The 21956-nt window shown below is 48.6% G+C and overlaps 2 protein-coding genes across 5 annotated transcripts; both read left to right on the top strand.

Moving 5' to 3' along the window:
* Positions 1–416: 416 nt before the first annotated feature.
* Positions 417–4939, top strand: Slc10a3 (solute carrier family 10 member 3). Of its 4 annotated transcripts, none has more exons than XM_004672120.2 (2): positions 417–660; positions 3140–4939. In XM_004672120.2, the coding sequence occupies exon 2, from the start codon at positions 3279–3281 to the stop codon at positions 4710–4712; it is 1434 nt and encodes a 477-aa protein (XP_004672177.1). In that variant the 5' UTR covers positions 417–660; positions 3140–3278; the 3' UTR covers positions 4713–4939. The 4 variants fall into 4 exon arrangements, with proteins under 4 accessions (XP_004672177.1, XP_044996432.1, XP_044996434.1 ...); XM_045140497.1 differs by lacking the exon at positions 417–660 and adding an exon at positions 794–849; XM_045140499.1 differs by lacking the exon at positions 417–660 and adding an exon at positions 1276–1319.
* Positions 4940–5623: 684 nt separating this feature from the next.
* Ubl4a (ubiquitin like 4A) lies at positions 5624–8398 on the top strand. Its single transcript, XM_004672119.2, has 4 exons — positions 5624–5750; positions 5906–6011; positions 6260–6468; positions 6581–8398. Exons 1-4 carry the CDS (start codon positions 5703–5705, stop codon positions 6689–6691), a joined length of 474 nt encoding a protein of 157 aa, XP_004672176.1. The 5' UTR covers positions 5624–5702; the 3' UTR covers positions 6692–8398.
* Positions 8399–21956: the final 13558 nt, after the last annotated feature.

The following is a 21956-nucleotide window of genomic DNA, read 5'->3' as shown; positions in this document are numbered from 1 at the left end:
TCGCTGTGAGTTCGAGGCCTGCCTGAGACTACACAGCAAATTCCACTAATAGGGTTAGGGCAAAACACTACCTCGAAAAACAAAACAAAAAATAAAGCCCAAAACAATTTTTTTAAAATAAAGGATGGCTGGAGAGATGGCTTAGCAGTTAAGGCGTTTGCCTGCAAAGTCAAAGGACCTAGGTTCTATTCCCCAGAAACCACATAAGCCAGATGCACAAGGAGACGCATGCGTCTAGAGCTCATTTACAGTGGCTGAAGGCCCTGACGCTCTCTTTCTCTCTCCTTTCTATTGCCCTCTCAAATAAATAAAAAATAAATAAGTAAAAGAAAGGTAACGTTTATTTGGTACGCTGCAAAGGGAGCAGCGGGCATGGCAGTTAACAGTACAGTCTGCGTGTAAAATCATCTCTACTTCAGCACTGGTTTACTGTCTTCCGAAGTCTTTTTCTACACTTTCTCACCACCTGGATTTACCATCCTTCTGCTATTTCCATCTTTTCCAGGAAACACTCAGGATCTTGCTGGTAGCAGGGGAAAGCCGCCAGGCAGTAAACACAAGAGCTTAATCTGCCGCCCTGTCCTCAGCCAGCCGCAGCGCAGGAAGCAGACAGCCCCACAGGTCCCGGCCAGCTCGTCGCTCCCAGTAACGTCACATCCGGTAGGAAGCCAACCTTCGTTAAGAGTCAGGGCCGCCGAGGGGCCGAGATCCTGACACGCGGGCGGAGCCTCGCGGGGAAAGGCGGGGCTCCGGGGCGGGGCGGGGCGGGGCCCGGGCGGGCAGCTCTCGCGGGCGTCCGCGGGCCGGCCGGGCAGGCGCTATCGCGGAGTTCCGCGGTCGCGGAGGCAGGTGAGAGCTTTCCACCGGGGAGGGGAGGACGGGAGGTGGCTTCTGGCCCCGTCCCCACTCCGCAGTCGCCTACTCGGGCAGCCTGGCCGGGACAGAGCGGTCAGGGGAAAGGGCTGCAGTGCGTTCACGAGGTCCGATTGGGCACACGCGTAACGTGGGGGCTCTCCTGACCCCGGCACTGGCCCGCGGGGCTGTGCGCCCTTCCATCCTTCCCTTCCTCCCCAGTTCATGCCCGAGCACCGCTTGTGCCCCGCCTGACAGCCTCTGGACTCCCAGGTTGGGAGGAGTCCTGATCAGCACTGCTAGTTACCCCAACCCTTGAACACTTCTCTGTAGTGAAAAAAGCATCCGGGCAGGGATGGCCTCCTCTGCCTTATAGAGTGTATCTCCCAAACTCTTCCAGCCGAAACGCTGTGGGGTCAAAGCCAAACCCCGCTTGCCGTGTGACTACTGGAGGGGCTGAAGCATAGGTGAATGCCCCATAGCCTCATCCTTAACTGGTTCACACCACCCTGGTGCCTGCATCTTTTCCTCTTCACTTGACTTTTACCCTACTCTGGTTTTTCTCCCTCTCTCTTCAGCGGTGGTACACAGCCCTGTACCCCAGGGTAAGTGACTCAAGCTGCAGGTAGATGAAGGGGGTGAGGCCAAAGACTGCGATCCAGAGAAGGGTGGGACTTCTGTGATACTACTAAGGCTTAAGACAACCACCAACAGTGATATAAAACCTGATGTGGCCCCATCTAGCTGACCCCCTTCCAACAGATGATGTGATACCACGGTGGTGGCTGCACAACTAATAAAAGGAAGCCGACCCTCCTTTCACTTTGAGGATGCCACCTCTAGAAACACTGAAGTTTCACTAGATGTTGAACACTGTCATAGCCCTGGAGATAGATCCCAAACGGGCCCTGAACCCTGAGTGGAACTTAGAGGTAGCAGCTCTGAGACTGGAAGCTCACCCACTGGACATCTGATCTAGTCCTGCTGTCCCTTCCTGCAACTTCCCTGGCCAGGAGATATGTGCTTTTCATCTGGACCCCCATCTCAACACTGTAGGGCACTTAGGCCATGTAACCACAACATTAGCAGATGTCACCCCCTGCAGCCTTTGGTTCAATGGCCATCTACTGGCCATGGCACGTTGCCAGGCAAATGACATTCAGACCTCCCCTAAACTACTCTCTGAACACCTCCTGCATCGAGCCCAAGACAGTGTTCCCTTCAGTACCCTTTATTCTCATCTAAGTGATTTTGTCTCCCTTAGAAAGTTGTTTTGGCCAGGCATGGTGGAGCATACCTGTAATCCCAGCACTCGGGAGGCAGAGGTAGGAGGATCGCTGTGAGTTCAAAGCCACCCTAAGACTACAAGTTGAATTCCAGGTCAGCCTGGGCTAGAGTGAAACCCTACCTTGAAAAACAAAAACAAAAAACTGTTTTGTTTTGCTTTTGACAGTCTCATGTAGTATTGGTTGACCTCAAACTTGAATATATAGCTGAACTTGGACTCCTGGTCCTCCTGCCTCTACCTCCCCAGTGCTAGGATTACAGAAGTGTGTCACTATGCCCAACCTCTCCCAGAAAGACTTCAGAAGATTTTATCCCCACTGTGGGATCATGGCAACCTTGGTATACCTGCACCTTGAAGGCAGTACAGACAAGGCTGTTGTGACAGGACTATATGGTAGTGCTCCTGAATCCCATGGTATCAACACATCTCTGCAAGGTCACCGTGGTAGGCAAGCCAGGGAAATCTTCAGATATCAGCAGGCTGACTGGGAATTCCTATCTGTAGGCAGCCCCTCTGGATGAGGGATAAGAACTTTGAGACAGCTGCTCTGCAGGAAGGGAAAACTGGCCGGGTGTAGTGGCGCACGCCTTTAATCCCAGCATATGGGAGGCAGAGGTAGGAGGATCGCCTTGCCTTCAAGGCTACCCTGAGACTAAATAGTGAATTCCAGGTCAGTCTGGCCTAGAGTGAGACCCTACCTTGGAAAAAGAAAAGGAAGGGAAATCCCAGCACTCGGAGGTAGAGGTAAGAGGATTGCCGTGAGTTCAAGGCCACCCTGAGAATACAGAGAGAGTGAATTCAAGGTCAGCCTGAACTAAAGTGAGGCCCTACCTCAAAAAAACAAAAAAAAAAAGGAAGGGAAAACTGGCATTCAAAGGCTAGCACTAGGTGTTGCCTTTCCATTCCCAAGTTGAGGGTGAAGACTGGGTTGAGAACCCCATGTTCCTGAGCTTGTAGCTTGCTCCTCTTCACTAGCCATTCTGTCCCTTCTCTTCTCAGGGAAAGACCCATTCTCACAGAAGGCAGCACAGGACCAAAACCTTCCCATGGACCCTTCTCAGGACCTCTCAACAGTACCAGCACGGATGTTCCCATAATCCACTGAGGCCCCTCAGCACACTATCTTTCCAGAGGAGCCATGGTACTCAGGAGGGGCAGGGTCGGCTCCCAACAATGGCCTGGTCTAGGAGAACTAGCTGACTGCACAGGTCCTCTAGGCATGCTCAGAGCTGTTTTGCTGCTCATCAGCCTGCCATGGGGGGCCCAAGTGATGGGCAGTGCCAACCTCAGCACTGCTCTGGGCTACACTATGCCACTGACAGGTGGCCACTACTTGAACATTGGGGACGGTTCAGTGACGGAATTTGAGTTCCCAGAGAAGAGTGAGGGCATCATCGTCATCTCAAGCCAGTACCCAGGACAGGCCAATGGATCGGGGTCCGGTCCCACATTGTGGGTTACCTCCTTAGACACAGAGGTACTGACCATCAAGAATGTGAGTGCCATAACCTGGGGCAGTGGGCAAGGCTTTGTGGTGAGCATCCACTCAGGTCTCGTTGGGCTGGCTCCACTCCAGCTCCAACTCATGGACCTCCAAAAGGCCCCACCCATGCTAATTGAAGAACGGAGAGACTTCTGCATCAAGGTGTCACCTGCTGAAGACACCCCTGCTGCCCTCAGCACCAACTTGGCCCACTTCTCAGAGAACCCAATACTCTACCTGCTCCTGCCTCTTATCTTCGTCAACAAATGTTCATTTGGGTGCAAAGTAGAACTCAAGGTTCTGAAGGGGCTCCTGCAGAGCCCCCAACCCATGCTGTTGGGCCTCTTGGGCCAGTTTCTGGTCATGCCCTTCTATGCTTTCTTGATGGCCAAAGTCTTCATGCTGCCCAAGGCCCTGGCTCTGGGCCTCATTATTACCTGCTCATCACCTGGTGGGGGAGGAAGCTACCTCTTCAGCCTCCTCCTTGGAGGGGACGTCACCCTGGCCATCTCCATGACTTTCATCTCAACAGTAGCTGCCACTGGCTTTCTGCCACTGTCCTCAGCTATCTATGGTCATCTGCTCAGCATCCACGAGACACTCCATGTACCCATCTCCAAGATCCTGGGAACCCTGCTCTTCATTGCCATACCCATCGCCACGGGCGTGCTGATCAAGTCCAAGCTCCCCAAGTTCTCCGAGCTGCTCCTGCAGGTCATCAAGCCCTTTAGCTTTGTGCTTCTCCTGGGGGGCTTGTTCCTTGCATACCATATGGGGGTCTTCATCCTAGTGGGGGTCAGGTTACCAATCGTACTGGTGGGCTTCACGGTGCCCCTTGTTGGCCTCTTAGTGGGCTACTGCCTGGCCATGTGCCTCAAACTGCCAGTGGCCCAGCGGCGAACAGTCAGTATCGAGGTAGGAGTGCAGAACAGCCTGCTAGCCTTAGCAGTGCTGCAGCTGTCTCTGCGCCGCCTTCAAGCAGACTATGCCTCCCAGGCTCCCTTCATCGTGGCACTGAGTGGTACCTCTGAGATGCTAGCCTTGGTCATTGGCCAGTTTATCTATAGCAACTTGTTCCCAGTTTCATGAGAGCCCCCGGGGCCAAATGTCATCACTTGAGCCCCAACACTCCTTCCACTCTCCCCACAATTCTTGTGTACCAAAGGCCTTTAGTTCTCATGCACTATGCACTCAGACAAATCCAAGCTTATTTTTTTTACTGTTTTTTATTCTCCAGCTTTCAGTGCCAAAGAGGCTGCTGAGTTAGATAAGTGGGCACTGCCCAGAAAATATGTTCCAATAAAAGACGGAAGCAAGTTTGGGTCCCTTCCAGTCTTTGCCCTGTGAGGGCCTAGTGGTGGGCATAGAAAGTGTGTGCTCCTAGTAGGTGTGGACTAGAATGGCAGACAGGCTTGGGTGACATGGTGATCCCTGCATAGGGTGTCACAACTTACTCTCATCCCCCCTGTGTCTGCCTTTGCACGGAGTAGACAAGGGCTCTACCCCTGAGCTGTCGCCCCAAACCTGTACAGACAGGCGTTATCAGCCTTCTCATGAAAAGTCAAGTCTAGTCTAGAATGAGGAGTGAGAGAATGAAGTCCCATACTTGAGCCCAAAAGCTCAGTCGCGGTAATTTTGCAGCCAGACTAGAAAGTCTTCAGGCAGAGCTGTGCCATTTCTGTCACTGAGAGGCACCACCCCGGGTGTGCACCGACTTGCTCCACCCAAGGGCTGGGAATTCAGGGCCAGGCCATGTGCTGGTCGGGCTGACACGCTGGCCCTTCTGTCCTTCCTCCCAGGTCCCCGCTCCCAGGTGACGCAGCTCGGCCCTGCACGTCCCCGGCCCACCGGCCGCTTCCCCGCACCGTAGCCGTGGGAGGTCGGTCTGCCCCGGCGGTTACTCTGGGCCGGGGGCGGTGCGAGGGGGCGGGGACGAGGGCGGGGAGCCACGGCGCCGGGCGCGCCCCTCTAGCGGCTTCCGGCGGGAGCGGGTGGTTCCGGCGCGCGCCCGGGGCGGCTGCGCACGGCGGGCGACTGTGGGGGTTCGCGTCGGCCCTAGTGGACGCCGCTGCGACCACCATGCAGCTGACGGTGAAGGCGCTCCAGGGCCGGGAGTGCAGTCTGCAGGTAGGGTCAGCGTGCTGGCCGCCGCACGCGCTCCTGCCACTGGGGCGGGCCGGGCGGACTAGGGAGGCCCAGAGAGCTGACCTCAGGGGACACGAGGGCTTCATCGCCCAGGGGACTCGGGCTGAGCCCCTGCCTCCCACCCTCGGCCCGATCAGGTGCCGGAGGACGAGCTGGTGTCTAAACTGAAGCAGCTGGTCTCCGAGAAGCTGAACGTCCCGGTGCGCCAGCAGCGTCTGCTATTCAAGGGCAAGGCCCTAGCAGGTAACCAGGGAAAGGAGACGCCCAGGGATCCCAGCAGGAAGTCGGGGGACGGGCTGTACAGCCGAGCCCATTCAACAGTGTGTAATGGCTGGGGTAGTGGCTGCTGCTTGAAACCTCAGGAATGCGCCTGAGTACCCCCACCCCCAGCCAGATGCCGCAGTGCTCCACTCTGGCTGCCTGCAGCAGATTGCTCCCTGGGCCAACCCCACAGCTGTGGGGAAGCAACCTCACCAGTCTGTCTTTGGCAGATGAGAAACGACTATCAGATTACAACATTGGGCCCAATTCTAAGCTCAACCTAGTCGTTAAACCTCTGGAGAAGGTATTACTAGAAGAAGGTGCTGCCCGTAGGCTGGCTGACTCCCCACCACTGCCCATCTGGCAGCTGATCTCCAAAGTCCTGGCCCGCCACTTCAGTGGGGCAGATGCCAGCAGGGTCCTGGAACAACTACAGAAGGTGAGAAGAGTAACCCTTGGACCTCCAGTCCGGGTTGTTCCCAGCCCCTGCCTGTAACAACACACCCTTCCTCACTGTCAGCCCCTAAATCCACCTGGTCTTCTCTCCTCAGGATTATGACAGGTCCCTGAGCCGCCTGACATTGGATGATATCGAACGCTTGGCCAGCCGCTTCCTGCACCCCGAAGTGACTGAAGCTATGGAGAAGGGGTTCTCCAAATAGCATTCTGGGAGTTTGGGGAGGAGCCCAAGGCCAGGCCACAGCTGCATGTTGCATTAAATGTGTTCTCATGTTGCAGTTTGGCTCATAGTGATAATAATAGCTGGTATGTATCCGGCTCTTGCTAGGTGCTAGGCACTACTCAAAGCAATTGTCCTGTGTTCTCTTTGGCCTCCTGCAGAAGAGGCGACACTGCACTGTAGCGACACCTAGCAACAGTGTGGAACAGCCAGAGTCTAAGTCCAGCCAGCCTATAGAAGTGCCTCTGTAAGAAGGAGGGTGTGCTTTTAGCCCACTCAGAATAAACCCTTGGGTAACTCCCTCAGAAAACACCTGACCTCTAGTGTGTTTGGCATAGCCCTTGGAATCCTCCATAGGAGGCCGCGTTGTAGCTGACCCTGGGCCCCTCCACTGCTGCAGCCAGTGTTCTCTTGAGAAAGGACAAACAGGTTAGGGGCTAGAGTTAGGAAGACACAGCAGCTCTAAGGTATGACTTGAGTCAAATGTCTGTGCCACATCGGTCCCCAACCATTGAATCAGTATAGTGATGGCTATTTGTCTCACCTGAATGAGTTCCCTTCCCCGGCTCGGGGTGGGAAGTCTCTTCAGCCATCCTCTGCCATTCCACCTTGTGCTCAGTCCAAACTGGAGCCTAAAGTCAAGCACTAGCCAGAGATGGAGTGTCCAGGTCTTTGGTGGTACAGCTCTTCTCTGCGGTACTCTGTCTGCTTGGTTCTTCCTCCTGAAATTGGGTGGGTCTCACCCATGAGGGACAACAGATGACTCATCAGGGCAGTGTCATAGTTAAGACTCTACATTGGCTTCCTCTCCTAGTGCTTGCCCACCATGTGGAAGATGGATGCTTCTGGAGACATCTGTGTACAGGGGCTTTTACTTTGTACACCCTCATTACTTGAGAGGAAACTCAGGGTGCTGGGGAGGACAGAAAAGTGTGGACTGGGTGGCAGTGATTCCTCTTTCACTGTGTCTGTGCCTGGGTGCTAGCGGTCACAAAAACATTTGCTTCTTTGAGGAGAAACCTGGGAGCAGTAAAGGCGAGAAGGCAGCTGCATGCACAAAACTGTCCTGCTCCCCCACTCTTGCCATGGGACCCACTCTGAGTGGTCAGGACTACACCTGCCTTTCCTGCTTAAGGACTCCTTACCTGGACATTGTGGGTCAGACACTGAGTCCTCCTCTTTAGAAGCTAGCGGAAGTGAGGCCTGAGGGGAAGAACAGGTGATAGCTCCTCACCCTCCCTGAAAGCTAGGGCACCACAGCAGAGACCTGTCTGGAAGCATGTGGACTGGCAGCTCAGTGATAAGCTTACCAGTGTTCTCAAATATTTTGAGTCAGGGAATGTATCTGGAAAATTAACACTAAAGGTGCATGTGAGACTTTTGACCAAAAGGAACTCTATTAGCTAGGCTGCTTTTGGTTTCCAATAATTGGTTTAACAATAAAGGAAACTTGCTGGCATATAAAACCAAATAACCCAGGAGGATTGGCAGTGGGTGAACAGCCTTTTCCTGCCTCCCTCTGCATTTTACAGGATCTGCTTCATCATCAGCCACCACCTCAAGGATCAAAAGTGGGCTGGCCATGGCGCCATCTGAAGCCTGCCTTCACTGCCAGCAAGGAGTGCTTTCTTTAGTGCGGCTTCTGTCTCGGGCGCCCTAGCAAATAAATGCTGTCTTTTATTGGTCACAACTGGGTCTTGCGTCGAGTCATTTGGAAACAGGTGGGAAGAAAGAGTTGCTAATTGACAGCCCCTCTGGAGCCAGACATGAGGACTGTTTCTCTGGACACATGTGGACTATTCCAGGACAGGGAACTCCCAAGGGAGGGCAAAATGGATGTCCTGAATGGTGCTTGCTTCCAGCAACTGTCGTCTTCAGGAAACATGCTTGTATCAGAAAAAGCATGAAGTTACGCATGGTGGCGCAAACATTTAATCCCAACACTTGGGAAAGTGAGGTAGGAGTGCCGCTGTGAGTCTGAGGCCAGCCTGAGACTACATAATGAATTCCAGATCAACCTAGGATAGAGTGAGACCCTACCTCAAAAAAAAAAAAAAAAAAGCATGCGTGCTTTGGAGGTACTGAAGCAGGAAAAACTGGATGGGAGGAGGCAGCAGACAAGATTTTCTTAGACTTGCATTCAAAGACATGTAAAGCTTCTATAGGGACTTATTGCCATTTTAAAGGTAAAGAGATAAACCCTAGTCATGGTTAGTGAGCCCCTTTTGTGCCAATGCCTTTCAATTTGGGAGTCCCACAGGTTGAGGCCTGAAGGATGCACACCTTGGCAAAAGATGAGGTGGAACTAAGTGTGGTGACACACACTTTTAATCCCAGCACTTGGGAGGCAGAGGTAGGAGGATCACCATGAGTTTGAGGCTATCCTGAGAATACAGAGTGAATTCCAGGTCAGCCTGGGATAGAGTAAGACCCTACCTTGAAAAAAGCAAAGACAGGGCTGGAGACATGACTTAGCAGTTAAGGTGCTTGCCTACAAAACCAAAGGACCCATGTAAGTGAGATGCACAAAGTGGTGAGTGCATCTGGAGTTTGCAGTGGCTGGATGCCCTGGTACTCTCTCTCTCTCAAATAAATAAATAAGGGGCTGGAGAGATAGCTTAGAAGTTAAGGCATTTGCCTGCAAAGCCAAAGGATCCCGGCTTGATTCTCCAGGACCCACATAAGCCAGATGCACAAGGTAGAACGTACATCTGGAGTTTGTTTGCAGTGGTTGGAGGCCCTGGCACACCCATTCTCTCTCCCCCTTTCTCTCAAATATATACATATATTCTTTTTTAAAAAAAGAAGAAAACAAAGAGGGCTGGAGAGATGGTCCGGCGATTAAGGTACTTACCTGAAAAGCCTAAGGTCTGAGTTCGAGTTCCCAGTACCCCCATAAAGCCAAATGCACAAGGTGGTACTTGCATCTGGAGTTCATTTGAAGTGGCTGGAGGCCCTAGTGCCCCCGTTCTCTCTCTCTCTCTGCCTCTTTCTCTCAAATAAATGAAATATTTTTTGTTTGTTGTTTTTCTTTTCGAGGTCGGATCTCATTCTAGCTCAGGCTGACCTGGAATTCACGATGTATTCGGGTGGCCTAGAATGCATGGTGATCCTCCTGCCTCTGCATCCCAAGTGCTGGGATTAAAGGCATGTGCCACCATGCCCAGCAAATTTTCTTTTTTTTTCAAAAAAATATTTAGTTGAGAGAGAGAGAGAGGCAGATAGATAGAATGGGCAAGCCAGGGCCTCCAGCCACTGCAGACGAACTCCAGATGCATGCTCCCCCCTTGTGCATCTGGCTAATGTGGGTCCTGGGGAATCGAGCCTTAATCAGTGTCCTTAGGCTTCACAGGCAAGCACTTAACCACTAAACCATCTCTTCAGGCCAAGAATTTTTTTTTTTTTGAGGTAGGGTCTCGCTCTAGCCCAGGCTGACCTGGAGTTCACTATGGAGTCTCAGGGTGGCCTTGAACTCCCAGTGATCCTCCTACCTCTGCCTCTTGAGTGCTGGGAGTAAAGGTGTGTGCCACCACCACATAGCCATAAAATAAAATAAAATAATAAAATAAAATAAATAAGAAAGCCAAGCATGTAGGTGCATGCCTTTAATCCCAGCCCTCTGGAGGCAGAGGTAGGATTGCCACGAGTTTGAGCCCACACTGAGACTACATAGTGAATTCCAGGTCAGCCTGAGCTAGAGTGAAACCCTACCTCGAAAATACAAACAAAAAAGATAAGTGATATTTCAGGTGTCTGTAGAGGATGAGGCGGTTTTGCCAAGTGGCTGTCTATAGAGTGAGAAAACTACATGGACTGTATACCTCAGCCGTCATTCTATGGCTGTGAGAAGTATGGGAAAGCAGAGTTCTGGGGGGGGAAATGTTATTGTTGCTGTGCAAGACTAGGGTGCCATGTGAGTATGGGGAGGTCAAGAGCTCAGTGGGGAGATACCCTTGGGTGTGGACATGAATGAAGGAATCCTCGGGGTATGTGTTGGGGGCCTTGCTATAGAAGTGCTGATCCAGAAAAGATGAGTGTACCTTTTGGTGGTCAGTGACTGAAATGTTGTGAGCCCTTCTTATACAGAGCACTTATTTCAACCTTACCTGATGGATAAGCCCTGGGAAGTAGATGAGCCCCAACTGGAACTCAGGTCTGGTCAAATCACTGAGCCCATGTAACTGTTGCTGTGCCGTGGAGTTCTCTGTGGGCACAGTCCTAAGGGCTGTGAGAATGGATGAGGTGGTTGCTCAGAGAAAGTGGCTTGAAATGAAGGGAGACATCTGAGCTTCAAGGAGCCAGAGAAGAGGTAGAAGCAGGGGCACAGCAGGAGGTGGCCATAGGGTGAGTCACGAGGTGACCTTTGAGAAGGGGGAGGCTATCCAAGGTAGAGCACCCCTGGAGTTTGTAACATGAGGTGATTACCATTACTTGGTAGATTGGGAAGCTCTCATTCCAGATGTGTGTGAAAAGGTGTGGAGAGAAAGCATCTTGCTTTGATGTCACTGGAGGTGTAAAGCCTCTGAGAGCTCTTTCAGGACAGGGATGGGCAGGTGAAGAGAGGCTTGATGATAGAGGTGGCAAATATTGCATGGATGAGAAAGAAATGAGAAGGTGTTGTGGTGTGAGAGGAGACTGAAGGCTGTGAAAACGAAATGGCTACACCGTGCACACCTTGCCTTTACCTTGAGAGTCTGGTGTGGCCCCCAAACATGCAGGCCCCGAAATCTGTGCCTTTCTGAGCAAAATGTTTACCTCAAAAGGTGGCACCAATCTCCTCACTGCTCTCTGCCCGATACAAGGTCCTGAGACCCACAGCTTGCCTCACAGGGAGGACCTTGAGATAGCCCCTGAGCCCTGGGATGCAGTCTGATCACAATGACACAAGGAGGTGGCCTCTCCGAGACAAGTGGTATGGCAGCTGGGGTGAGATGTGGTGGAGAGAGGTAGGATGATTCAGAAGATTCAGAGGAGCAAGGCATTTGTGTCGGTTGCACGCAGAAGGACAAATTAATGAGGGAGGTTCCAGTATGAACTTGTGATGGAGACAAGACCAAGTGAAAACAGGAGCTACCCCAAAAGAACCAAAATTAGAACGATTTGAACATTCCCTTCCTCAAAAACCTTTTGTAGAAGAGCCATGGACGTTTGGGACCTTCCTTCCTGCTCTTCTCCCTTGTCGTGTCATTATGTTCTGGCACTACAATATTTTTGTATTTTTTTTCTCCTGCCTCAGACTGACTCAGCCTCTTAGTGGAGAATGGTATTTTTGTTTTGCTTTGGTTTTGGTTTTTCGAGGTAGGGTCTCACTGTAGCCCAGATTGGAACATACTATGTAGTCTCAGGGTGGCCACAAACTCACAGCGATCCTCCTACCTCTGCCTCCCGAGCGCTGTAATTAAAGGCATATGCCACCATGCCCAGCTGAGAATGGCATTTTTTTTAAATCTTTGTTTATTTTTATTCATTTATTTGAGAGTGACAGACAGAGAGAGAAAGAAGCAGAGAGAGAGAGAGAGACAAATGGGAGCATCGGGACCTCCAGCCACTGCAAACAAACTCCAGATGCATGCGCCACCTTGGACATCTGGTTTATGTGGGTACTGGAGAATTGAGCCACGAACCAGGGTCCCTAGGTTTCACAGAAAAGTGCTCAGCCACTAAGCCATCTCTCCAGCCCAAGTACGGTACTTTGTAAATTATTTATTTATTTGAGAGTGATAAAGGCACGGGGGGGGGGGGCAGGTAGAATGGGCATGACAGGGCCTCTAGCCACTGCAAACAAACTCCAGACGCATGTGCTATATGTATTTGGCTTATGTGGGTACTATGGATCTCAATCTGGGTCCTTAGGCTTCATAGGCAAGTGCCTTAACCACTAAACCATCTCTCCAGCCCGGCGACTGGTACTTTCAAAAAATATTTATGGGCTGGAGAGATGGCTTAACGGTTAAGGTGCATGCCTGTGAAGCCTAAGGACCCAGGTTTGATTCTCCGGGTGCCACATAAGCCAGATGCACATGGTGGCACATGCATCTGGAGTTTGTTTGCAGTGGCTAGAGGCCCTGGTGTGCCCATTCTCTCTCTCTCTTTATCTCTCTCTCTCTCTCTGTCTCAAATAAATAAATAAAAATAAAATCTTTTAAAAAATATTTATTTAGCCGGGTGTGGTGGCACATGCCTTTAATCCCAGCACTTGGGAGGCAGAGGTAGGAGGATTGCCATGAGTTCAAGGCCACCCTGAGACCACTGAGTGAATTCCAGGTCAGCTTGAGCTAGAGTGAGACCCTCCCTCAAAAAACCAAATATTTATTTATTTATTTAAGATGGGCACATTGGCGCACACCTTTAATCCCAGCATCTGGGTGTCAGAGGTAAAAGGATCACTGTGAGTTCAAGGCCACCCTGAGACAACATAGTGAATTCCAGGTCAGCCAGTAAGACTCTACCTCAAAAAAAAATCAAACAAGCAAACAAATTAAATAAATTATTTTTTTTTCAAGTTAGGGTCTCACTGTAACCCAGGCTGACTTGGAACTCTGTATTTCCAGGCTGGCCTTGAACCCATAGTGATCCTCCTACCTCTGCCTCTCAAGTGCTGGGATTAAAGGCATGTGTCACCACACCTGGATATTTATTTATTTTAGTTTTAAATATTTTATTTATTTGTTTAATTATTTATCTGAGAGAGAGAAAGAGGCAAAGAGAGAGGGAGAGAATGGGCACAGCAGGGCCTCCAGCCACTGCAAACGAACTCCAGATGCATATACCCCCTTCTGCACCTGGCTTACATGGGTCCTGGAGAATCGAACTGGGATCCTTTGGCTTTACAAGCAAACACCTTAACTGCTAAGCCATCTCTCAAGCTCTATTTATTTATTTATTATTTGTTTTTTCGAGGTAGGATCTCACTCTAACTCAGGCTAACCTGGAATTCACTATGTAGTCTCAGGCTGGCCTCGAACTAATGGCGATCCTCCTACCTCTGCCTCCAGAGTGATGGGATTAAAGGCATGTGCCACCACACCCAGCTCATTTATTTGATGGTATTTAGAACCAAGATTTGTGTGAAAGGATGTGTTCCTTGTGACCCTTTGATGGACAGATCTTAGAGATATATAAAGAAGTCACAAATTCATTCTGAAACCTTCTGCTACAATCCTGCATCACAGTTCTTTCACACCTTCCCACATTCCACAGTGAGAATTCTGGCTTCTGACAGCATCGATACATTTAATTATTTGCTCTACCAGTCTATCTTAAAGTACACTCAGAATAGCAGAATAGCTTCACACTCACCTCCTCCTGACCATTTGCAACAATAAACCAAGAGTAAAGTCAATGATTATTGTCCTCAGAATATATGCCCATTCTCTCTCTCTGTCTCAAATAAATAAATGAAGATAAAATCTTTAAAAAGTATTTATTTAGCCGGGCGTGGTGGCGCATACCTTTAATCCCATCACTCAGGAGGCAGAGGTAGGAGAATTGTTGTGAGTTCGAGGTCACCCTGAGACTACATAGTGAAGTCCAGGTCAGCCTGAGTTAGAGTGAGACCCTACCTCGAAAAAAAAAAAAAAAAAGGAAAAACCTTCAGGTGGCCCAGAGAGCCACAGCCCTTGTTTATTGTCTCTCTTGCTCCCTCCTTCCTGCTGAGTGTCAGTTGTGCTCGAGTTCTGTCCAATGTGGGGGTGAGATTTTCATACAGAAGAAGAAAATCATTTTTCTATAATTTGTAAAGTTGTGGAAAAGTCACTGTTACAGATTTTTAAATTGAATGGTGGAATATTTAAGAAATAACAATAAAGATATTTTCCTAATTAAAAAAAAAAGAAGATATGCCACAAAAGAGTTACAGTGACAGAGTTGAGCTTAAAAGGCACTGGTCATGGTAGTGCACACCTGTGGTTCCAGTACTCCCATGATAAAGGTGGACAGCTCGCCTCAGTACAGGAGTTCTGGACCAGCCTGGCCAACATAGCAAAACTGTTCTAAAAAAGACACTAAACTGGGTGTGGTGGTACATGCCTTTAATCTGAGCAGAGGTAGGAGGATCACTATGAGTTCAAGGCCAGCCTGACTACAAGTGAATTCCAGGTCAGCCTGGAGCGAGACCCTGCCTTGAAAAACCAAAAAAAAAAAAAGAAAAGAAATTAAGTTATCTTCGAGGTGTGATTTTATCACACAAACTCATTTAATTTTGTTCTTACTCAGTTACAGAATTTGATTTCATTGGATTTTTCCATTTCACTTTTGAGTGGGGGATAGTTTAGCAGGATCTCATGTGACAAGCCTAGCTTTGAACTATTAAGTAACTGAGGATGGTCTTGAACTTATCGTCCAGTCTCAACTTCCCAAGTGTAGGATTAGAAGTATATACCACCACAACTGGCTTTTTCATGCATTCAAACAAAAAAAAATTTTTTTTTTTGAGAGCGACAGACACAGAGAGAAAGACAGATAGAGGGAGAGAGAGAGAATGGGCGCGCCAGGGCTTCCAGCCTCTGCAAACGAACTCCAGACGCGTGTGCCCCCTTGTGCATCTGGCTAACGTGGGACCTAGAGAACCGAGCCTCGAACCGGGGTCCTTAGGCTTCACAGGCAAGCACTTAACCGCTACGACATCTCTCCAGCCCCAAACAAATTTTTTTGAAGGGGTTGGAGAGATGGCTTAGTGCTTAAGGTACTTTTCTGCAAAGCCAAAAGACCCAGGTTTGATTCTCCAGGACCCATGTAAGCCAGATGCATAAGGTGGTATGTGTGCTTGGAGTTTGTTTGCAGTGGCTGGAGGTCCTGGCACATCAATACTCTCTCTCTCAAATAAACAAAAATAAAATGAAAAATTCTGAACATATAAAATAATTACATGATGCAAAAGTAAAAATGAAAAATACAACCGGGCGTGGTGGTGCACACCTTTAATCCCAGCACTCGGGAGGCAGAGGTAGGAGGATGGCTGTGAGTTCAAGGCCACCCTGAGACTACAGAGTTAATTCCAGGTCAGCCTGGACCAGAGTGAGGGCCTACCTCAAAAAAACAAAACAAAAAAAAATGAATAAATAAAATAAAAAATAAAAATAAAAAATACGTAAAAGAAATACCAGACCCATCTCAACCCACTATAGGTACCACTTTCTGATTTCTTTCCTGCCTTTTAAAATCAGTATTATAATTATATACAATTGTAATTATAGTTATGTCTACCAGTGTGATTGTGTCCTTTGCATTCTGGTTTTTTTTCTTGTTTGTCTTAAAGTTTACAGAGATTCTTTTTTATTTATTTTTAAATGTTTTTGTTTATTTTTATTTATTTGAGAGTGACAGACAGAGAGAGAAAGAAGCAGATAGAGAATGGGCACGCCAGGGCCTCCAGCCACTGCCAACAAACTCCAGATGCATGTGCCACCTTATGCATCTGGCTTACGTGGGTCCTGGGGAATCGAGCCCCGAAGCAGGGTCCTTAGGCTTCACAGGCAAGCGCTTAACCACTAAGCCATCTATCCAGCCCATGTTTTTTATTTTTTATTTTTTTGGTTTTCCAAAGTAGGGTCTTGCTGTAGTCCAGGCTGACCTGGAATTCACTATGTAGTCTCAGGGTGGCCTCAAACTTGTGCCAATACTCCTACCTCTGCCTCCTGAGTGCTGGGATTAATGGCATGTACCACCTTAAAAAAACAAAACAAAAGGGCTGGAGAGATGGCTTAGTGGTTAAGGCACTTGCCTGAAAAGCCTAAGGTCCCAGGTTTGAGTCCCCAGTACCCATGTAATCCAGATGCACACAGTGATGCATGCATCTGGAGCTCATTTGCAGTAGCTAGAGGCCCTGGTGTGCCCATTCTCATTCTCTCTCTGCTTCTTTCTCTCCCTGTCTCTCAAATAAATAAAGTTTTTATTTATTTTTATTTATTTATTTATTTGAGAGAAACAGATAGAGAAAGAGGCAGAGAGATAGAGGGAGAGAGAGAGAATGGGCGCGCATGCGCCCCCTTCCTTGCCCTTTTTAAAAAAATTATTTATTTATTTGGGCTGGAGAGATGGCTTAGCGGTTAAGCACTTGCCTGTGAAGCCTAAGGACCCTGGTTCGAGGCTCGGTTCCCCAGGTCCCATGTTAGCCAGATGCACAAGGGGGTGCACGCATCTGGAGTTCGTTTGCAGAGGCTGGAAGCCCTGGCGCGCCCATTCTCTCTCTCTCCCTTTATCTGTCTTTCTCTGTGTCTGTGGCTCTCAAATAAATAAATAAATAATTTTTTTAAAAAAGTTAAAAAAAAAAAAAGGCCAGGAAGATGTGGCAACACATGCCTTTAATCCCAGCACTCAATCGCTGTGAGTTCGAGATTACCCTGAGACTATATAGTGAATTCTAGGTCAGCCTGGGCTAGAGCAAGACCCTACCTCAAAAAAAAAAAAAAAGCCAGGTGTGGTGGCACAAACCTTTAATTCCAGCATTCAGGAAGCAGAGTTAATATTGCTTTGAGTTCGAGGGACTACAGAGTGAGTTCCAGGTCAGCCTGAGCTACAGTGAGATCCTATCTCAAAAACACTAAAAATAAGAAAGAAGGAAGGGAGGAAGGAAGGAAGGAAGGAAAAAAGGGAGGGAGGGAGGGAGGGAGGGAGGAAGGAGAGAAAGAAAGAAAGAAAAAAGAAGGAACAGCTGGGTCTGGTGGTGCACGCCTTTAATCCCAGCACTTGAAAGGCAGAGGTAGGAGGATCACTGTGAGTTTGAGGCCACCCTGAGACTACATAGTGACTTTCAGGTCAGCATGGAAACCAAAATAAAAATGAAAAAGAAAAAAAGAAACACACTAGGGGCTGAAGAGATTGCTTAGTGGTTAAGACATTTGAGTGCAAAGCCAAAGGACCTAGGTTCGATTCCTCAGGACCCACGTAAGCCAGATGTCCAAGGTAGTGCATGTATCTGGACTTCGTTTACAGTGGCTGAAGGCCCTGATACACCCATTCATTCTCAGTCTCTCTGCTTCTTTCTATCTCTCTTGAATAAAATTAAATTAAATTTAAGAAAAACACCCAAAAAAGCAAAGGTAGCAAAGACAATGGCAACAACAAAGATGCACAAAACAAGCATATAATTTCAGATTATTAGAAATACCATGAAGAAGCCAGGTGTAGTGACACACGCCTTTGATCCAAGTACTCGGTGGCTGAGGCAGGGAGATCCTTGTGAATTTGAGCCCAGCCTTTGGCTGCAGAATAAGTTCCATGTCAGCCAATACTAGAGTGGGACACTACCTTAAAAATAAAGCCAGGCATGATGGTACAGCCTTGAATCCCAGCACTCAGGAGGCAGAGGTAGGAGGATTGCCGTGAGTTTGAGACCACCCTAAGACTCCATAGTGAATTCCAGGTCAGCCTGGGCTACAGTGAGATCCTACGTCGAAAACTCAAAAAAAAATTAAGACAAAAAATGCTATTAAAAAAATGAAATGGAGACTAGAGAGATGGCTAGGCGGCTAAAGGTGCTTGCTTGCAGAGTCTGGCAGTCTGTGTTCCATTTCCCAGTACCCACATAAAGCCAGAAGCAGCAAATGGCACATTCATCTGGAGTTTATTTGCAGTAGCAGGAGGTGCTGGCAAGCCCATTCTTTCTCTCTCTCCCTCCTTGCAAATAGATATATACAAAAAAAAAAAAAGCCGGGCGTGGTGGCGCATGCCTTTAATCCCAGCACTCGGGAGGCAGAGGTAGGAGGATTGCCATGAGTTCAAGGCCACCCTGAGATGACAGAGTTAATTCCAGGTCAGCCTGGACCAGAGTGAGACTCTACCTCGAAAAAAGAAAAAAAAAAAGTAGTTAGTTGGGCTTGGTGGTGCATGCCTTTAATCCCAGCACTCAGGAGGCAGAGGTAGGAAGATCCCTGTGAGTTTGAGACCAGCCTGAGACTACATATTCCAGGTCCACTTGGGCTAGAGGAAACCATACTTTAAACAACAACAATTAGGGCTGGAGAGATGGCTTAGCAGTTAAGCGCTTGCCTGTGAAGCCTAAGGACCCCGGTTCAAGGCTCGATTCCCCAGGTCCCACGTAAGCCAGATGCACAAGGGGGCGCACGCGTCTGGAGTTTGTTTGCAGAGGCTAGAGGCCCTGGCACTTCCATTCTCTCTCTCTCCCTCTATTTGTCTTTCTCTCTGTGTCTGTCGCTCTCAAATAAATAAATAAATAATTAAAAAAAATTATGTATTGAAGCCAGGTGTGCTGGTGTACACCTTTAATCCCAGCACTTGGAAGGGAGAGGTAGGAGGATTGCAGTGAGTTTGAGGCCAGCCTGATATATTTAGATGACAGAGAACCAAGATCCATCAATAAAACAAGAAGAGAGCCAACTCCCCACCATGAGATGTGCCACCTCTACCACATCTGCCAGAGCCCAGGAGAAATTGCAGAAGTGGTGACAGATATAGTGATCAATCAGAACTTATCAAAGCAGATATGCAGAGGCTACAGAGAACTAACTCAACACTAAACCAGATGGCCAACAGGCCTGCCATAGATCAGGGAACATTAATGAAGGGTGGGCAGAAAGATTGTAAGAGCCACAGAAGGTGTAGAAATACTCTGAGACACGGTGCCCCCCAATATCCCACAGGGACTGACTGAGGCCTTCAGGTCCCACAGTGAATACCATAGCCCCACTGAGGAGGGGTCCCCAGGCCCCAGGGTAATGGGAGCTAGAGCAAAGGGATAAAAGTGTATAACCTTTTATAATTTACGTAAATTAAATTAACTGGGTGTGGTGGCACACACCTTTAATCTTAGCACTTAGCACTCGGGAGGCAGAGGTAAGAGGATTGCTGTAAATTCGAGGCCACCCTGAGAATACATAGTGAATTCCAGGCCAGCCTGGGCTACAGCAAGACCCTACCTCGAAAAACCAAAAAAAAAAAAATTAATTACATTTTTATTTGCATATGTGTGTGTTTATGTGTGTGGGTATGCTTCTTGCCACTGCAATTAAATTCCTGTCTGGGTGACTGGGGAGTTAAACCTGATCAGGCAGGCTTTGCAAGCAAGTGCCATCTCCCAAGGCCCCAGATTTACTTACTTAATTGTTGTGGTACTGGGGATCAAACTCAGCACCTTTCAAATGCCAAGTAAGTGCCATGTCAAATGAGCAAATCTCCCTATAAGAAAAGTGAAAGAGAGCCGGGCATGGTGGCGCACGCCTTTAATCCCAGCACTTGGGAGGCAGAGGTAGGAGGATTGCCATGAGTTCGAGGCCACCCTGAGACTCCATAGTGAATTCCAGGTCAGCCTGGGCTGGAGTAAGACCCTACCTCGAAAAACCAAAAAAAAAAAAAAAAAAAAAAAAAGTGAAAGAGAAAAGCGAAGGAAAACACCAGACTTGGTCTCTACAGACAGACCGTTCATTGAGGTACAGTGAAGGGCAGTAGCCTTCCCCTGGGATGGAGGCTGAAGCACTGAGCCAGGCTGGAGGTTAAGCTTATAAGGAGGATCCTAAGAAAAACAGACTGGACCAGGTGTGGATCCAAGGGAAGTAGATAAGGAACTTGTAGCTGTTTGTACCCATGTTCAGAATAGACTTCTTCAGCCAGAATTGTCTAAGGGAGGATACCCAGATGGTTTCTGGCCCTTCAAGGCCTTCTGAGCTAAGGGAAGTACATCAGTCAGGGGAGGTGTCAGGTCTTCAAGACCTTTTAGTCTTAGGGACAGTTATTAACCCTTTAGTTCCCTCTGGTTTTCAGGGAAAGCCATTAACTGTTCACTCTATCCCCTCTTTTTTTAAAAATATATTTTAGATTTGTTTGTTTATTTGTTTTTGTTTCTCTAGCCCAGGCTTACCTGGAATTCACTATATAGCCTCAGGGTGGCCTCAAACTCATGCTACCTCCTACCTCTGCCTCCCAAATGCTGGGATTAAAGGCCTGCACCACCGTGTCTGGCTATTTTAGGGTTTTGAGGAGGAATACAATCTATATTAAAATCAGGAACTCATTCTACCGTGTGGAGAATAGGCTGTAAAAGAACAAATGTGGAAGAAAATCAGTCTGGGAACTGTTGAAGGTGTTCAGGGTAAGATTGTGGCTCTCATTGGGGTCCCACAGTAGAGACGAAGAGAAAAGGAATCTTAAGTGGATTTTCCAATGTAACTCAGTATATATATATTTGGTTTTTCGGGGTAAGGTCTCGCTCTAGCCCAGGCTGATGTGGAATTCACTATGTAATCTCAGGGTGGCCTTGAACTCATGGCGATCCTCCTACCTCTGCCTCCCAAGTGCTGGGATTAAAGATGTGCACCACCACAACAGGCTCTGTAACTCAGTATTTAAACAAACATGACAATCACTCTCAGAAACCTCATGTCACTTCAAAAACTTTTTTTTTTTTTTTGTGACAGCATCTCACTATGTAGCCCTGGCTGGCTTGCCTGAAATTTGCTATGTAGACTAAGCTAGCCTCAATCTTGCAGTGTTCTTTCTGCAAATGGCCTCTTTTAGGCAGAGTGTGCTGTTGAATGCCTGTATTCCCAGAACTAGGGAGACAGCTGAGATAGGAGGATTTCCCATGAATTACAGGCCAGGCCAGGATAGGCTAAGTCTGGTCTATACAGTGAGTTCCACATAGGAGCCTGTCTCAAACAACCACCAAAAAAAAGGCTGGAGAGATGGCTTAGTGGTTAAGCGCTTGTTTGTGAAGCCTAAGGACCCTGGCTTGAGGCTGGATTCCCCAGGACTCTCATAAGCCCAGATGCACAAAATGGTGCATGGCATCTGGAGTTCATTTGCAGTGGCTGGAGGTCCTGGCAGGCCCATTCTCTATCTATCTGCCTTCTTTCTCTGTCGCTCTCAAATAAATAAAAACAAACAAAAATTTAAAAAAATATTTTAAAAATCACCTTTAGGCTGGCCAGTGCGGGTGGGGTACAAGGACACTCTCACTATGTCCTGCAAATCCCTGCAGGGATATCATGCCACATTTCACCATGGGAAGTCGAACACTTATCCAGTGCTCCCAAGAAATCTCTAGCAAGGTACTCTGAAATTACATGGGTGTGCCAAAAACCAGTGCTTCCTGAGGGCGTGCTCATCGAATACACAGCCAAAGGAGTTTCTGGAAATTTTCAGCAGGGCCAGTTGGGTGGGGAGCGCTCTTGTGCCCACTAGAGTCATACGAGCCTTTTTAGGCGGCCACTCCGGAGTACAAATCACCTTCTGCTCTAAAGGATCGAAGTTCTCTCCAGGACTGGCATGGAAGAAACAGACCACACCGCGGGCAA

This window comes from Jaculus jaculus, chromosome X, assembly GCF_020740685.1.
Source record: "Jaculus jaculus isolate mJacJac1 chromosome X, mJacJac1.mat.Y.cur, whole genome shotgun sequence".
NCBI lineage: Eukaryota > Metazoa > Chordata > Mammalia > Rodentia > Dipodidae > Jaculus > Jaculus jaculus.
This window is presented reverse-complemented; position numbering and strand designations above follow the sequence as displayed.

Bases quoted from the DNA above. Each gene is read 5' to 3' on its own strand.
- Ubl4a (XM_004672119.2), top strand. From the start codon at position 5,703: ATGCAGCTGACGGTGAAGGCGCTCCAGGGCCGGGAGTGCAGTCTGCAG. The intron at 5,751-5,905 runs GTAGGGTCAGCG...CGGCCCGATCAG, and splicing joins GCCGGGAGTGCAGTCTGCAG to GTGCCGGAGGACGAGCTGGT. The intron at 6,012-6,259 runs GTAACCAGGGAA...TGTCTTTGGCAG, and splicing joins CAAGGGCAAGGCCCTAGCAG to ATGAGAAACGACTATCAGAT.
- Slc10a3 (XM_004672120.2), top strand. From the start codon at position 3,279: ATGGTACTCAGGAGGGGCAGGGTCGGCTCCCAACAATGGCCTGGTCTA.